The sequence below is a fragment of the Hydra viridissima genome, unplaced genomic scaffold, assembly GCF_058129835.1.
Source record: "Hydra viridissima isolate aposymbiotic clone 2 unplaced genomic scaffold, HvirCarnegie_v1 scaffold_3, whole genome shotgun sequence".
NCBI classification, from domain to species: Eukaryota; Metazoa; Cnidaria; class Hydrozoa; order Anthoathecata; family Hydridae; genus Hydra; species Hydra viridissima.
The window spans coordinates 13,285,923-13,304,931 of record NW_028324302.1 but is presented as its reverse complement, the minus strand read 5'-3'; the positions used below and the strand labels follow the sequence as shown (position 1 = coordinate 13,304,931).

The following is a 19,009-nucleotide window of genomic DNA, read 5'->3' as shown; positions in this document are numbered from 1 at the left end:
GTTACCAACTTTCTAAAAATCAAAATTAGCTCTATTTACTTACAATTTTCAGTATTTACTAAATATCATTTATTGATCACTGTTAAACTGCATTTAGCTAATAACTCACTGTTTAAATATTTAGACATGAATTTTCAAATGTTTAAAACATGTTTTCGATTTATGTTTAATTTAAAATTAAAACTATAAAACTGCTAAGATTTTCATTTTTTATGACATTTTATTAGATTTATTATAAATAAATTGTAATAAACAATATATGAATAGTATTTCCAAGTAACATACTCAGAACAGGCAACTGTACATTGTAGATTATCAATATTAGTTTGAAGTTTGTTTTTTTTTAATTATGTTTGATGAACAGTTACTTTTTGAATGATATAAAACTGAAAAGTAGTTAGGGGACCTTTAAATTTTATATAAATGTGCTGAAAAATTTTAGGTGTTTATTGTTACAGAAACATGATTAAATAGGAGACATTAGAATATTTTACAAACTATTTTTTTTGGCACACTCTTTGGTGGGTCTTCCTGATGAAAAATCATTCTTTGGTAGATCTTCCTTATAAAGAATCATGATGAAATGCATACCTCTATCAAAAAATCGCTATTGCCCATGATGTTGAAAAATCGCTATTGCCCCTGATGATGAAGATGAAAATGATGATAACACTGAATCAGGCAGTTTAACGACAGAACACTGGTAAGAAGTCTTCTATACTTTTTTCTATATTTACGCAGCAACAATCAACGAAGCGTTTTAAAACATTTTTTCCATATCCAGGTTTTATTTTCAAACTTTACTTGAAGAACTTGACGCTCAATTAAGCCGTCTTTTACCATATACCTAATCCAACTTTTAAATATTTCAGCTTCTCGGATTTTTTACTTGATAATAAAAATTCAGGTTAAAAGTGTTAAAAGTTGTACAAAGCCGGTTATTGATTATTTGATAACTATATTTGATTATTTGATAACTATACCAAATGTTAAGCTAAAAATACGTTCGAACTTTTGCAAAATTTTGATTAACGTAAATTTTTGAGCAAACATTTTCTATCCATACTTGGTAAAAGTTAAGAAACCTTTAATAAGTTTTAATTGAATTACTCTTTCTCATTCTAGAAAATAGAAATATTGACAAACTCCTAAATCATTTTATTTAAGTTTTTACAAACTTAAATAAAATGACTCTCTAGCTGATTTGCCCCTGATTGTGGCTCCCTAAATATTTTCTTAGCAGATGTAATGTCTCTTCACTCAAAATGGTTGCCGACCTCTAGACTAGACAATTTTATAGTCTATATCTTTAAGATTCTTTAATATTTTTTTAGAGATGCTTTTTTTATTAAAAGTTAAAATATTTTAAAAAACAAAAAATTATGCTCAAGTAATTTAACTTTTTTCGAAATATTATTTTTTCGCATAAAATTTGAATCTATATATACATTTCATTTTAGTTACTCACAGGATTATTAAATGTCTAAGAGTAAAAAGCTCTAAATGCAGAGGATGTTTTATGGCTCTCTAAGCCATAAAACATTGAGTGCGAAAATCTGAACCTTTTCTATTTCCTCTTTCTCTCTCTCTCTCGCTTTCTCTCTTAAGAGAGAGGGAGAGAACGCAACTACTTGAGTTAGCGGGAATATTAAACCATATTAAAAACACTGATCATAAACCTAACTCTAAGTTTGGTGCGCAAACATGTTGATATAAGTTTGGTGCGCGTTGATATAAGACCAAGTTAAAACATGATGTTGAACATATTATTCTATAAACATGTGACGCCTTTTATATAAAATATTAATATGAACTTTTTAAATTAAATATATTTAAAAGTTCCTTGTGCGCATAATTTATTTGTCAAAATAAGCATTTTAATTGCATTATTGATAAAATACATCTCTTTGTCGCATACTTTTTTGATAAAATTTTTGTGCGACTTTTGTGCAGTGTGACATTAAGCATCAACGCAAACGCAGTCTTTTATTAAAAGTATAAATTGGTTTAATAAAAGCATTAAAAGAAGAACTACGTGTATGTTTTCAATGAGAACGTTAAAAAAAGAACTACGCGTATGTTTTCAATGAGCGAACTTAAAAAGGGTCAAATGAAATATATAGTCAGATAAGATATTTTGTTTAAATCTAAAATCTCAGTAAAATAATCAGCAACAACTTTTTCTTGGAGATCATTTACTCGTGATAACGAAGCCTGTACACATCGAAGTATGTCCCATCCGGTGATAGAAGGGAGTAGCAAAATCATCCGGTGAAAAATGGGAGTGGTAAAATCAAAAAAATTTAAAATTAACTCAGAAAAGATAAAAATAAAATGACGTTCACACTTTATGTATTTTTATGATATTTTATTTATATATTGTTTACATTTTATCCTCAAAATATAATCTTTTATTAATAATGAAAACTTATATTGCTAAGAATTAATCAGTTCATCATAAAAATCATTTGAAAATCCTAATAATCAAATGTATTAATCGGAATTGTAACTTATGAAGAGAAAATGAAAAAATAATCTCTCATATTACAACGAATCCATTAGCAGTAATCTATTATTTGGCTTGTTAAATAGTTTTTAATGTTCGTTTCGCCAATAGATTAAGTGAACTTCAAACATGAATAAAATTCATACCCAAAAACATTACTTTATCAGCTGATGTAATTTTAGAAATATTAAAGCACATTATAGTAATAAAAACACATAAAAAAAAGTTTTAACTACAAAGTTTGCAGGTAGGTTTTTTCTTCGTTATCCCTTTTTTATACTTAATAAAGGTTTGGGCTTAAATTGTTGAATAAGGCAACTTTTTCGTGAATTTATGATAAACCAGTTTGACTATTTTACAAATGATTTTTTTTCCCTACACAATTCTTATGTTTGTGTTTGCAAAAAAAATTTTAAAAATTGTTATAAAAAGCGGAAGTCATTTATGTCAGCTTTTTACAAAAATGATTCTCGAATTTCAGCCATTATTTTTGATTTTGTTTTGCTGCAAATTATTTCTTTTGTCATTGTGCATAGTTATATTGACCAGTTATTGCTAAATACAATTTTTTCTGAGAATTAAAATAATTTTAAGTTAGTTATGTTACCGTACTGCTACCGTTCTGCTACCGTACTGCTACCGTACTGCTACCGTACTGCTACCGTACTGCTACCGTACTGCTACCGTACTGCTACCGTACTGCTTCCGAACTGCTACTGTACTGCTACCATTCAGATTAAAATCAGTGTTAAAAGAATAAAGTTTCTCATAATCTAAATTTTTCCAAATCCGGTTTGCAGTCACAATGTGACTATTTTGTCATGGTTTATCTAGTAATTAAATACACTAATAATCACCAAGTGAGTTTTACATTAATAAATGTGGTTTAGAAAGATCGAACGTAACAAATGCAAACAAAAGCGGCTGATCAACGTTATTTCAACGTTGATCAACGTTATTTCAACGTTGTTTCAACGTTGTGTGCTTGCTGGGAAATTCTTTTTTATCCTTTACACCTCTTCAACATTTCCTGGATATTTTAAACGGCTATGACAAGTGTAGTGGTCTGCATACTTAAAAATGCTCAATTTTTTAAAATTACTGTTAACCATTTTCACTCATTTAAACTTTTTTCAGATGAAAGTAAATAATAGATGGTGTAACATAAAATAAGTTTTGAGTTTTACTCGAATGTTAGGTCAAATGATGCAGTTTTATCGGTTTAATAAAAATGGTGTTGCTCTAAAATTACACGCTTGCTTAACAATTTTGAGTTACCAATGTAAGTTTTGTACGAGGCCCACTAGCCTCATTTGATACAATAGGAGGTCAGCCGCTCAATTTTTATCATCATTTTGACAAAATTCATAGAATTGACGGTTTGGACTCTAACTATATCTGTAAGGATGTAAAGAGTTTTATGGTTAAAGGCTATAACTAAATAACAAAAAAAAAAAAAAAAAAAAGAAAAAGAAAATCCTTTAGTTTTATTTTTACTTAATATTATACTTTTTAAAGCGCACCGTTTGCATCATTTTTCATTATTCATAATTATTTATAATTTATTTCAAATTTTTAACTATGCAAAAATTTTGTCAAAATCATGTGACTATGTTAATAAAATAATTTTCGGTTAACCAAACATGAGTTGCTTTAAAAGTTGTTGTACTCAGAGATGGTAAACGAAAGAAATCTTATCGCCTCCAAGTTTCTTCCGCAGCTATTGGCGGCCGCCTCCCAAAATTTTTTTTTCCTGCAAAACGTTCTGGCTTCCACCTCCGGTTGCTTCCGCCTCCCAATTGGAGGCCGCCGTTAGAATTTTGGTATGGAAGCAGAATAATTTGGAGGCCACTACCAATTGAGAAGCGAAAGTCACTGGAGTTGGTCTCTAAATCAACTTGCCTCCGAAATATCTTCTGACGGCGGCCGTCAGTGGTTTCCACCTCCCGATTGTCGGCGGCCTCCAGAACATTCTGCCTCCAAAAATAATTTCTGGCAGCTGCTGCCAATCGGGAGGCGGAAGCCACTGAGGGCGATCTCTAAATCAACTTGCCTCCGAAACATCTTCTAACGGCTGCCGCTAGTGGTTTCCGCCTCTAAAAAAAGTCGGCCTTTCCGGGAGGCGTTATCAACTCTGGTTGAACAGAACGAAGCACGTGGCTTTCAAATTCTACAGGAGATGAAAAAAAAAAAAAAAAATGCTCATTAGATATTTTTAGATTCAGTTCATTTGCAGAAGTCAACAAGTTGTCAGACAAGAAATATTTTTTTAAAAAGGTTGATTATTTTGTACAATCATTGTAACTTGGAAGCGGGTTTAACGGATGAGATCATCAAGTTTTTGAAATGGATGAATATCAAAAAAATGATGTGCATCAAGTAAAAACAGTTTTGGTTTTAAAAAGAAGCTTTCTCAGTTATATTCATCATTACACAACATAACATCCAATCAATCTATAGACAATCAACATAACATCCAATCAATCTATAGACAATCAACATAACATCCAATCAATCTATAGACAATCAACATAACATCCAATCAATATATAGATTAAGATTTTTTTTCTCTGACGATATAAGCATATTTCGTCAAGCCTCCCGTATAATCGGCCTGTTAGTTCTCTTCCTAGTTCCCCCTAAAAGTCCACTTGTATCACCGTCAGCAGACGTAAGACATTAAAATTTAACCTGTTTTGTAACAGTGGTGGGATTTAATAATGACAAAAACTGAGTAAATTAAAACGTCATTTCCTGGAAGAATAAAATAAATTACCCTAGTTGACTGATCTTACAGATCCTACAAGAATCTTATGGGTTGAGTTGCACAAGTCCCTGCAAGACCTATAAGCATCCTTTTGAAGGATCTTGTAGGATTTAAAGGAATTCTTACAGGATAAGGTAAGATCTAAAAGAATATTTTAAGAGATCTTGAAGGATCAAAATAGGATTCTCATAGGATGCTGTAGGCTATTTAATTTTAGATTCGTAATAGCTAAGTTTAAGTTGTAATTAATATTTTCTTATTGAAATAAAATTTCATTCTGTGTAAAATAAATTTTGCACATTAAAAACTAAATAAATAGTATAGCAGATATTGTTTTTTTTTAGTACATGTACTAAACATGTACATGTACCAAACAAAATGTAAACGTTTTTATAGATTAAACAGGATATACCTTGTTATAACAAATGAAAATGAAATTTTTATAACGAAATTGTTAAAAAAGCGCGTTTCTTAATTTCTCCTTTAATTATCTGAGTGAAGTTAAGAAACGCGCTTTTTTTTCATTTGTGAAAAAAAGTATATTTTACAGAATTAACATTAACAAAACAACTTTTCTGTTTTTACTTACGATCTTACGAATCCTTTAGGATATCCTAAAGGATAATATAAGAATATTGCCATCCTACAAGACTTCTGTAAGATAGTCAACTAGGGTACCCTAGTTGACTGATCTTACAGATCCTACAAGAATCCTATGGGTTGAGTTGCACAAGTCCCTGCAAGACCTATAAGCATCCTTTTGAAGGATCTTGTAGGATTTAAAGGAATTCTTACAGGATAAGGTAAGATCTAAAAGAATATTTTAAAAGATCTTGAAGGATCAAAATAGAATTCTCATAGGATGCTGTAGGCTATTTAATTTTAGATTAGTAATAGGTAAGTTTAAGTTGGAATTAATATTTTCTTATTGAAATAAAATTTCATTCTGTGTAAAATAAATTTTGCACATTAAAAACTAAATAAATAGTATAGCAGATATTGTTTTTTTTTAGTACATGTACTAAACAAAATGTAAACGTTTTTATAGATTAAACAGGATATACCTTGTTATAACAAATGAAAATGAAATTTTTATAACGAAATTTTTAAAAAAGCGCGTTTCTTGATTTCTAATTTTAATTATCTGAGTGAAGTTAAGAAACGCGCTTTTTTTTCATTTGTGAAAAAAAGTATATTTTACAGAATTAACATTAACAAAACAACTTTTCTGTTTTTACTTACGATCTTACGAATCCTTTAGGATATCCTAAAGGATAATATAAGAATATTGCCATCCTACAAGACTTATAAGTTTTCTGTAAGATAGTCAACTAGGGTATTGTCAAAAAATTTTATTTGGAAAAAAAAAAAAGCAAACGTTCAAATTTTTATTTCCATTTTTTTAAACCCATCTGCACACACAAAAAAAAAACTCAACACTTTTCTAATCCTCATTATATTGAAAAAAAATGTAACTTAGGACATGTCAAGAAAATCGGATGTTTCGGATTTTCTCAAATTGTAATTTTAAAACAACATAATTCGAACTTATTCGTGTGATCCCCTATTGGTTCGAATTATAAGAAATTCGTATATTTTTTCATTAATTTAACAGATCGTTAATATTAATCTCTCTAAACATGATAATACTACTTCCGGCTATTTTTCCGTTTTCCAAAAAGAACAATGTGTGTGAATAATTCTATCCCAAAGCCGCATTGCCAAAACTGCTATGATTACATGATTACAATCGAATATAATTAAAATGTTTCTTGTTAAGTGTAATTATTTAGTTTTACCTAGATAATTACATCTAGCTATATAGTTACAAGTAGATAATTATCTAGGTACATATTTTACATGTGATAAATGTATTTAGACCCAATCAAGTCTGCTACATTGCAGTTCTCTAAACTTCTTAAGTAGTAATCAATAACAAAAAACAAACTACTATTTTCAAATAATTTTTTTTCTCATTAAGTCTTTTGAAATCTTTAGCTTAATAATGTAGCAGAGAGTTTTATTAATATAGAAAAAAATGTGCCAAAGTTAAATGTTCTGACTTTAAAAGCTCTATTGTAAGTTCAATACAATATTCAAAAATAAAACTACATATAGTTTTAAATGGAGTTCATATTATCACTTTCATGTCTAAGAAAGTGGTTATAAAAAATTTGGAAAGTTATTGATAGTACATTGTGAGGTAAAAGATGCTCCTAGTTTGGGAACAAATGCAATCATGCATGACAGTGTTGCATACTTTTGTCACAACTGTTAGAGCATGAAATTTACTTTTATTTGTAACAGAATTTACCAGTGTTTTATAAAATGTTTGTATTATGCTGAAGAGTTAGTTCTTTAGAACTTTTTTTTTTTTCTGATTCCAAAGAAGAAAATACAACTGTTTGGCCTCAGAAAAAATGCAGATGATGGTTTATTGTCCTCAATACTTATTGCCACATATTTTAAAATGTGTTTTAAAACTGATTTGTTTTGTAATATATGCGTGTGTGTCATTTTTTAAAATAGGAAATTGGATGTAGAAGTTTCATTTGAAATTTTAACATTTGCAGATAAAACTAAATAATTTTTAGAAGTAGAATCAAATTTTAAATGTTTTTTTCTCATCTTCATTTTTTTATTTTTAATGAGCTAATATGATTTTTATTTACAGGCAAACAAAAAGGTCTTTATTGATGTTATTTAGGTTATTTACAAACTACTTATAATGCTGACTAGAAGCATCAGGCTACAGAAAGTTTATGCAAACTTCTATCGTAACTGTTTATGCTATTCTACAAGATATGCGTCCTGTGTTTCAAATAGTGGACGATATCCATCCATGCCAGTAATAAAAACATCGTCTCCAATTCAATTTCGAAACCAACTAAAAAACTGTAAAAGAATTGTTGTGAAATTAGGTTCTGCTGTAATTACTAGAGATGATGAATGTGGTGTTGCATTAGGTCGTCTTGCTTCAATTGTTGAACAGGTATCATTGCTGTTGTTCTCTTATGTAAGAAAGTTGCATATAAATTTTTTGCTGAAAAAAATACTTTATAAGCAACTTTCTTTTTAATTAGAGAACAATACAGATCCTTTTTAATAGTAGTTACAGGCTGTCCTTAATTTAAAAGCTAAATTGCTAACTATAATTTTTACTTTACTTCCAAACTTTCTCCTGAAAACCATGTATTATGTAATACTTTACTTATTTCTAAAAGTTTTTTATACTTTTAAAACATGTTTATAGGTATCAGAATTGCAGAATTCTGGGAAGCAGATGATGATTGTTACAAGTGGGGCTGTTGCTTTCGGCAAACTAAAACTAAGAAGTGAGCTTTCTATGCAACAAACTATGCGTGATTCACTTAGATTAAACGGAAGGCGTGGAGTGAGTCTTGAACATTTTTTTAACATGCATTTATTGCCGTAGTATAATCTTGAATACAAAAAGTGTAAATTTACTTTAAATAGAATTTTTTGCTAAAATGTTAAGAATATAAGTTTGTTAGTTTAACTCTCTAATTAAAGAATAAATTGAGTGGAATAATCTTTGATAAAATACTAACATGTAGTTTTATGATATTTTCAAAGGGCTTGCTAGACTCCAGAGCATGTGCTGCTGTTGGTCAAAGTGGTCTTCTATCTTTATATGAGGAAATGTTCAACCAGTATGGTCTTACTGTAGCACAGGTGATAATTTATTTTTGTAAATGAAATGAAATAAATCCAAATTTCAGTTGCAAAAAACATAAGGAAGTTTATAATCTACATATATATATATATGTATAAGGATTTACATATATATATATGTATGTATGTATGTATGTATGTATGTATGTATGTATGTATGTATGTATGTATGTATGTATGTATGTATGTATGTATGTATGTATGTATGTATAAGGAATAGTTTTCTTATTAGTTATACTTTTTTCATAATGTTTATGAAACATGCTTATTAAAACAAAGTTGTAAAGTTTATAAAGGTTAACTTTATTTAAACAAATCCAACCTCCTAGGATTTTAACAAAAACAAGATTAAGAACTGGAGCTGTTTGTATAAATTTTTAACTGTATCCAAGTTTTGAAATTAACACTAAGTTACTAAATTATCTTAAACTAATTGTGAGATATAATGTGTAAATTAGAATCTAATAATTATAAATTATAAATCAATAAATTAACAATTAAAAAACTGCCATTGTTATATCAATAAATATGCCATTAAATCAACAATTAAAAAACTGCTTGTTTTAATTGTTGATTTATTTTAATTGCTGTTGATTCTAAATTACAGAATTGTATCTCACAGGGTTGAGCATTTACAGACTTATCAATTTACCAGTAAAACAATAAATGAAAATTTTATTTATTACCAATTTTATCCATATTTGCAAGTAAATATAGATAAAATTGTAGTAAATAAAAAAGTATTAAAGCCCACAAGTGAAAGCCCATAAAATGTGGTAATAAGTAAATAAAGTTTAGTTTTGAGGTTTAATTTTTGATAAAAAATGATCTTTGAGGAAACAAAGTGTATCAAGTAAGCTGTCACTCATTCTGAATCGAATATTTGTTACAATTAATCTAGCAGCAGAAAAGCCTTGTTCACTCTCTAGTGTATTGATCAAAAAATCAAGATTTGTACTTTTCTTTCCAGTCACTTTACAGACTATTGTTTTATTTAAAATGACCTTAAGATTTTTAATTTATTGGTCAAGCTATTTCAAGCATTTTTGAACATTTTTAAATAATCAATATTTTCTGAAATTTGCTAACTTCATTCTTGGTAAATTCTCAAACCTATTTTTTACTTAAGTACAGAAAAAATACAATACAGGAGGTTATTACTTTTTGACTTTTTAAAAAAAAGGTAATTTCCTGTGTCATAAATCGATGAACTTTTGTTGAAAAACATTGAAAACAATGATTCCTCATTTATGTTACTGCTACTACTTATATGTGTGGCTTTACTGCAAATCATTTAAAACTTGTATAGATAAAAAAGCGTTTAGAACTTTAGAACATTTTGGAAAATTCCAGAATATTTTTGACAACTTTAGAACCTTCTGGAACAATTTAGAACATTCTGGAACAATTAAGAATATTCTAGAACAATTTAGAATATTCTAAAACAATTTAGACGTTATATATAGCTGCTTATCTAGTTTTATAGTTATTACAGAAGCAACACATGGTGATGTACAAGCCTAGCCATAGTAGCAATCAGAAGAACAAGAATGTCTGGACCAATAATCTGGTAAAGTTTGAAGACTCTCATAAAAGAAGAATGGTCCCTCTGGAAGAATATTCACTGGAAGAAAAGTGCAGAATGCCTCTCCAAAAGCAAATTATCGGACATTACCATTTTTTTGGACCAAAAATCAAAGGAAGAACAGAGTGAATAGCAGAAATTTCTAAAGAAGTCACCAAATTCTGGAAGAATAGACTGAATTTTTCTCATGTATCTGATCAAGTTATACGAGCAAATCTTGATAAAATACTGAAAGGTTTTGATTAATATGTCAAGCCGGGAAGCTACAAACCCCTTGATAAAGTTTTTGATATTACTAAAGTGGATGGAACATAGTTATCTTCTAGGACAAGCGATTGTATCATCTTCAAGTGGAAAGCAAAGGAACAGTATACTCTACTAATGCCAAGCGGCCAGTAAAGAAACAATCCATCCCCTAAAAGATAAAAACTCTCTAATGGGTCATCCAACTCATCATCTTACTATCCTGGTTTTAGTGATTCTGACTCTGAGGCTGATGATGGTGAATATGAAAATGATGAAGAAGAAGAAGATGAGGCTACTCCTGTAATACCATGTATTAGATAGAATCCTCCATTTGGTGATGGATGAGAACTTTGAAGTAAAACACAATCGCCAAACATCAAATATCCATTTGTATCTCAACTGTTGAAGGAGTACAAACAAATGAAAACACAGTTTGATAACAGAAGAGAAGTAATTCTTGAAACATCAGGCTGGAGAGTTGATGTGAAACTTTTATTTCATCTCACTCAAGTGTTCCGATTTTTTGAGGAAAAGTGACTTTTTCAATTGATCAGGTTTCAGAAATTAGCCAACATCAGCAATGCGAGGTGTAAATTCAGAGTTATACAAACAATCCTGGCCTTCATTTTAATTCATTCAACAAAGACAGTTCTGCATAGAGTATGTCAATTTATATTGTATGGCTAAGCAGGCCATTGGTTTACAGACCAACTGTACAACGAAAATGATTTTAATAACTTGGCTGAAGTACTGAATCTATAAAAAAAAAAAAGAAGTTTTTAAGTTCTTTGAAAAATTACTGGAAGCGATCTATACTAGAGATCCCCAGAAGTGATCAAGGCACAGAGTGCGCAATCAAAGTAATGGAGGAAATCCATTCGTCATGCAAAAATGCAACAAGCAAGAGCAAGGTCAACTGTCTGAGTCATTGTTGGATTGAAAATTTTTGTATTACATGACTATGACATTCTAAATACATTTGAGTACATAGTGGTACTTATTTCAAATTCAATTTTTCAATGGCGGGCTGAACTTTTTTCAAAAGATATGCAAATAATAGTTTATTTTGTGGTTTTTAGGTAAAAGTTCATCAAACTACAGTAAAGGAGCATGGGTTTGAAAAAATGTCATAACCCTAATATATATATATATATATATATATATATATATATATATATATATATATATATATATATATATATATATATATATATATATATATATATATATACACACACACACACACACTCACGCACACACGCACGCACAGATATATATATGTATATATATGAATTTCTTCATTTGTTTTTAGAATATTTTCAGGTTAGTTACCAATTTTCAAAGAAAGATTCACTAAAGTTAGCAAGGAATGAATGATACCATGAAAGATGATTTATGCAGTTACAAAGGATGATGAGTTGTTCTGAAAATATTGCATTACAAATTGAAATACTTCATTTAGAATAGTTTAGTTTCAACTAAGTTTTGTTTCTTTTGTTTGCCAGCAGTTTATTATTCAAAGTTTACCCTTGATAGATTTGTTTTTTTTATTTTCGAACATGATATCTTTTTTGAATTTTGAAATAAATAGTTTAAGTTTAGTGCATAGCTCTTTTAGTAAATATGGTTTATCTTAGAAGTGTAACATCAACTTTGTAAGAAATTTGATTTTGTTTTGAATGTAGTTTCAATTATCACCAGAAATTTAATTGTTAGTAATAAGTTATGCTTTCATTCTTTCACCAGGTCCTTGTCACAAAGCCAGACTTTCAAAATGATCGCAATAGGGAAAATTTGCAGACAACAATTGAAGAATTAATTCACATGCATTGTATACCAATAGTAAATGCAAATGATGTAGTTGCTCCCCAACCAAGTCCTGATGTGGACTTATCTGGGGTAAGTCTATTTGTTTAACTGTCATATTGGTCAAAAACTGTAATGCAATTTAACTTTTAAAGAAGAACTAACGTCCTCTCTTTTTTATTTAACAAAATATCAGAAATCTGACATAAAAAGTTTTCAATAAGTGTTTCCTAACTTAACATTTGAGTGCTCAAAAATTTCAATTATTTTCCACTAAAGTCTTTCAAACTTATCCTTATTTCAAACTTATTTAGTTATACACTTCATGTCAAACAGATTGAATGTGATTAACTATTCTTCATTTTTTATCAGTAAAATTAACCAAATTTAAAATATTAAATTTAATATATTAACTTTAAATAATTAATTTTAAATAATTAACTTTAACTAATTTCATCAGAATGCCATAGATAAAAGATAAGATCTAAAAATGAAGCTGTTAATTTTTTGCTGTTGATAAAAAGGTGGGTAGCCTTTTTATGTGCCTTATGTTATTACAACATCGTTTGATAAATTTATGTTATTACAGCATCATGTATGATAAATTTATATTGTTACAACATTGTGGTTGATAAATTTATGCTATCATGGGATTATATATAATAAATATATGTTCTTACAGCATTGTATATAATAGCTTTATGCTATCACAGCATTGTCTATGATAAATTTATCTTATTACAGCATCATGTATGTTATGTTTATGTTATTAAAGCATCATGTATCATGAATTTATGTTGCTACAGCATCATGTATTAAAAGTTTAATGGTTACAGCATTGTTTATGATAAATTTATGTTGTTACAGCATCATGTATGATAAATTTATGTTTTTACAGCAACATGTGTTACAAATTTTCTTTTCTACATGTTATTGTTATATGTTACTAGAATTAATCACCAGTCCACCTGTGAATTTACTCAAAAAAAGATCGTTAATAGCATGACTTCATTTTTTTTAAATATTGAAAGATGTGAAGTTTTGTAAACAAAATCTATGTTGAAATTTCATAGATCATTATGAAATGTTTATTAATTGAAATTATGAAATGTAGTTTTTATTTGTTAAGAATGTAAAAAAGTTCAGGCGTTAGTTTTTCTTAATGTGAAGGGGGGAGGGGGGATAATAAAGAAGCTTTTTTTATTGTTTACCTTGATAAAATAATAAATATGTAACATTAAATAAATTAACTATAAAAATAACTATACATGTTAATCATATTGCTATTGGTTTATTTTTTACAGCTAACATCCAGAGAAAGAACGGTAAGCACATCAAAACAGTGCATAGTTTCATTTTGTTTTAAAATTCATTTTTTAAATCATAAGAAGGGCTTAACAAATCACAAAAATTTGCATTCTGTTATATATACTATTGCATATTAAAATGAAATTGTAAATTACCTTACTAAAAATTACCCAAAAGCCTACACTCTTTTCTGTTTTTTACTATATGGCTGTTTTATTCAGTCTTGGAACTTTATAACTAGATAAATTTTAATTATTTTAATTTTAACACACCTAATGTTTTAAAATTAATTTTTTTAAACTTCTTGCAGTTTTTTTTAATGAAATAAAAACCTAAAGAAATTTAAAAGATTGATTTAATAAGTTTTAAACCTTTAAAATGTTTAAAATTTAAATTTAAAAGCAATGCATAGAGTGTGATTAGTTAAAGCCTGATTTTATTCATTTATGAAATTACTATTGACTAATTACTGTAACTTTCATTGTTTTTTTTTTTTTTTTTAATTGTAAAAGTTTATTCAAAAGATATTAGACTTTAAATATTACACTGTTTTTTAATTTTCACTGTCTTTACTTTGCATAGTAAAGTAAAATGTTTTTCCATATATTTTTTACATTTTTAAAAGAACATTAAAGTTAACCCCCATGCCTTAAAGCTATAATAGTAGCTGAAGGGAAAAAAGCATGTTTGGCACTATATATGTATATATATAAATATATATATATACATACATACACACATGCATGCAAGCATGCACACACACACATATATTGATAGATAGATATAGATAGTGATAAATGACAGGAAAAAAGTTTGCTAATGCCACTAACAAAATCACTAGTTCATAACTAATTTAGTTTTATCAACTTCATATAATAAAAGAACAGATAAACCGGAAAGTTTTAAGCAAAAAAAACTATTGCACAAACTTTTAAATTAACTTCTCCACAATTCAGAAATTACAAAACTTTTAACAAAAACCAAGAAAAGTGTTTTTCTTCAAAAAACAAAAAAAATTAATATTAGCCATAAGAAAATTGATGATTACGACTACAGATAAGCTCACAAGGTTAAGGTGGTGTGAGGAGAGAATTGCTTGGTCTACAGAATAGTAGCAAAAATATTTTTAGTGACAAAACTAACTTTGAAGTAATAAACAGGAAAAGCAAATTTCTTATTAAAAGATTTAAATATAAAGTGTAGCATTTGCTATGTTGTGCTAAGGTTTAACAAAATGGTAGGAGTGTTGGTGTTTGGGAGTGTTTTAATTTTCATGGATTATGTTTGTGTAACATCTATACAGGTCAAGTCAAACAACTCATTATATGTAAAGGTGCTAAAGATGTGCATGGTCATTGATTGAAATGAATGGTGGCAGTTTCAAAAAGATATGTCTCACAGCTTACACATTCAAAGCTTGGGTAGAAATTAAAAAAAAAAATTTAAGGCCCTGGTCAGCTCAATCATCAAATTTTAATCAAATCAATTCTATTTGGACTTAAATGGACAAAGAATATAGTTTTAAATGTTTTTGTTGTTCCAATTTTCATTTTTCATAGTTTATACCATTTATACCAAGATAACTTTTAGATGAAAAAATAGAATCTCGGATTCTATTTTTTGATCCCTTAAAAGTTATCTGATTATGAATGGTTTAATATCATATAATACAGTTTCATAAACAATTTATTTCTAGCTATAGCTTTTTGAAATGATTTTTCTAAAATGTTCTAGATAATCAGTTTAAAAGACAATGACAGCCTGGCAGCCATGTTTGCTGTGCAAATGAGTGCTGATCTTTTAGTCATTCTTTCAGATGTGGACGGAATTTACACAGGACCACCAGGTGAAGAAGGATCATCTTTGTTAAGTGTCTATCGTCCAAGTGACAAAAATCTTGTTAGATATAGTCAAGTTAAGTCAAGAGTTGGAACTGGTGGAATGGAATCCAAGGTTATTTCTTTTTTCATTAATTTAAAAGCAATAAATATTTAAAAAAGTGGCATTATCTTGTTTCTTCACTTTCAATTTTTGTTAAATTTTTGTTTGTGTACTGTTTTTTTTTTTTTTTTTTATAGTGGAGAGAGTTTAATTTTGTATTGCATATAATCTTTAAGATATTGATTATGCATGTTATTACATTATAGGTTGAAGCTGCATCTTTTGCTCTTGATCGGGGTGTATCTGTTGTTATTGCTAATGGTGTTTTTAAAGATACAACTATTATCACTGATATTATTGATGGGAAAAAAATTGGTACTTTTTTCACTGATGCAGAAAATGAAGGACCATCATCTGAAGATCAAGCTCGAAAAGGTGACTAGTTGTATTTAAAATGTGAGATGGTCTCATATTCATGTGATTCATTTCTTTTAAGTAATTGATGCTATTAAATAACTTATTTACTTTTTAGCAAGAGCATGCAGTCGAGCTTTGCAAAACTTGACTGCACATCAACGTGCTGAAATAATTTTCCGTCTTGCTGAGTTGCTTATTGAAAGACAAAGTGAGATATTGGATGCAAATCAAAAAGATCTAGATGCTGCTAAAAAGGCAGATAATTTGAGTGCATCTATGATATCACGGCTTGCTTTAACACCATTAAAACTGAAGGTTTTATCTGAAGGCTTACGACAGATTGCAAATAACTCCTATAATCTACTTGGAAAAACTCTCAAAGCTACCCAAGTTGCAGAAGATTTAGAATTGAGGCAAATAACTGTTCCTATTGGTGTTATTATGGTTATATTTGAGTCAAGGCCTGATGCCCTGCCACAGGCAAGTCTTTTTTTTAACAATCAGCTATTTTGTTTTTGGTCTGAAAAAAGGAAAGTGTTTTATCATAGTTATTTTTGTTAACATAATGAGCAAATTTTGTTAGGTAGCAGCTCTTTCAATAGCTAGTGGAAATGGGCTGTTGCTGAAAGGTGGCAAAGAAGCATATCACAGTAATAAGTATTTACATTCACTTGTTCAAGAAGCTCTTCAAGTTCATAAAACAAGTGCATATGCAGATGCTGTTGCATTGGTTGGTGTCTTTTCCTTTTTTTTTTTTCCTTCTCATAAATTTAGAATTAATAATATTCAAATAGATAAGTTTCATTTATTTGTTTGAAATTCATAGTTTTTTTTTTTAATTTTAAAACTTCAATTAAATTAGGTTAAGTTTTCTGTTTAATATTTTAATTTGTCTGTTTTCAATATATACAATACATACATATACATATATTACATACATATACATATATTACATACATATTACATACATATTACATACATATTACATACATATTACATACATATTACATACATATTACATACATATTACAAACATTTAAAATTTCCACTCTCTTTGGTTAATTTTAGATTGACAGTAGAGATGAGATTGCAGATTTGTTACGCATGAAAGATATTGTTGATTTAGTTATACCTCGAGGTTCATCTAGCATGATTGCAAGCATTAAAGAGATGAGTAAAGATATTCCAGTTTTAGGTCATGCAGAAGGAATTTGTCATGTTTATGTTGACAAAGAGGCTGATATTGATATGGCATTAAAAATTGGTGAGCTCAATGTTTGATCAGTTTTTTAAAGATCAGAGAAATTAACTGACTTTTTTTACTGATAATTTTATGTGAGATTTTTTTTTTTTGAGTTTAGTGATAGATGCAAAATGCGATTATCCTGCTGCTTGTAATGCTATGGAAACTTTACTTGTTCATGAGCATTTACTGCGAACAAAAGCGTTTGATCTATTGCTTGATGGGCTCAAAAATAACGGGGTTAGAGCTTTGAAAAATAATACTAGTTGTTTCCGCAGCAATAAATCTCACTTAGTAACAATTAAATGTAAAACACTGTTTTAGGTCACAGTTCATGCTGGTCCACGATTATGCAGGGCACTTCCATTTGGTCCAGTACCAGCAAAATCATTAAATGTGGAATACAACCAATTAGAATGCGCTATGGAGCTTGTTGATGACGTTGATGACGCAGTTCGACATATTCACGAACATGGAAGCTCTCATACCGATGCCATTGTTACAGAAAATAGTATGCTTTACGTTTTTTTTTTGTTTTTTGTTTTTTTTTTGTAGTTTTTAATTTTACAATTTGTGTGTCTGTTTAAGCTTTTTATTTTTTAAATTTTTGTAGACAGTTCCTATTTAACTGGCCCCCTTTTTTTTTTCTTTTTTTTTTTTCCACACCTGAAGAGGAATCTGCCGAAAGGTTTCTTAAAAACGTTGATAGCGCATGCGTCTTTCACAATGCAAGCACAAGATTTGCTGACGGTTACCGGTTTGGTTTAGGTTTGTTTTTGAACTCTTGTTTGTTATTACTAATGATATTTTCTTACTTTCTAAATATTTTTAAATATATTCATCAATCAAGGTGCGGAAGTCGGTATCAGTACCGGTAGAATTCATGCCCGAGGTCCAGTAGGTGTTGATGGCTTATTAACCACTAAGTGGGTGCTGAGAGGAGCTGGGCATGCAGTTAGTGATTTCTCTGAGGGTGGTAAGAGAAAGTATTTGCATCAGCCGAAAGATGTGCAACGTGACGTTTAAACCTTTCGTCGCTTTTCTTGTTTTGTTTTGAAAACTTTAAAAACGAAATTAATTTCTTTGATTTATTGTTCGTTTGCGTTTAAGGTAAATAAATGCATTAAAATGTTGGTGTTATGCATTTATTTTCTTTATTTATCATTGTTTTTTTCTTATTATCATCATTATTATTTTTCTTCTTTAACTTTTCATTTATTATGCTTTAATGTAAAGATATTTAAAAACATTTTAAAAAAAGTATGTGTGATGTTCTATTTCACGATATTTATTATAGCTGTTATATTTAAGATAGTTATATTTAAGAACATTTAATATAAAGACCGAAGCTTATATATTCTATGAAATTTTTTTTTTTTTTTTAGATTTTAAAAGTATAAAAATTTACGGCAGCTTTTGTTTTGTTGTTTTGCAACTCAACATATGTTTAAGTGACGTATCTCAAAATATCTTTTAGTGACGTACTCAACAAATTCTTATCGGCGCAAACAGATCAATATTTTGGATTTGATTCTGCTTTGCTCAGCCGATTTC

The 19,009-nt window shown here is 28.8% G+C and overlaps 1 protein-coding gene across 4 annotated transcripts; it reads left to right on the top strand.

Moving 5' to 3' along the window:
• The first annotated feature begins 456 nt into the window (after window positions 1-456).
• LOC145202056 (delta-1-pyrroline-5-carboxylate synthase-like) lies at window positions 457-18,867 on the top strand. Of its 4 annotated transcripts, none has more exons than XM_090082332.1 (15): window positions 576-703; window positions 7,981-8,265; window positions 8,527-8,667; window positions 8,871-8,969; window positions 12,547-12,699; window positions 13,911-13,931; window positions 15,649-15,867; window positions 16,062-16,230; window positions 16,328-16,692; window positions 16,796-16,942; window positions 17,281-17,476; window positions 17,574-17,695; window positions 17,780-17,966; window positions 18,128-18,223; window positions 18,306-18,867. In XM_090082332.1, the coding sequence occupies exons 2-15, from the start codon at window positions 8,002-8,004 to the stop codon at window positions 18,479-18,481; spliced, it is 2,355 nt and encodes a 784-aa protein (XP_089938458.1). In that variant the 5' UTR covers window positions 576-703; window positions 7,981-8,001; the 3' UTR covers window positions 18,482-18,867. The 4 variants fall into 4 exon arrangements, with proteins under 4 accessions (XP_089938459.1, XP_089938458.1, XP_089938457.1 ...); XM_090082331.1 differs by lacking the exon at window positions 576-703 and adding an exon at window positions 2,633-2,753; XM_090082333.1 differs by lacking the exon at window positions 13,911-13,931 and having other exon boundaries at window positions 457-703.
• The last annotated feature ends 142 nt before the right edge of the window (window positions 18,868-19,009 follow it).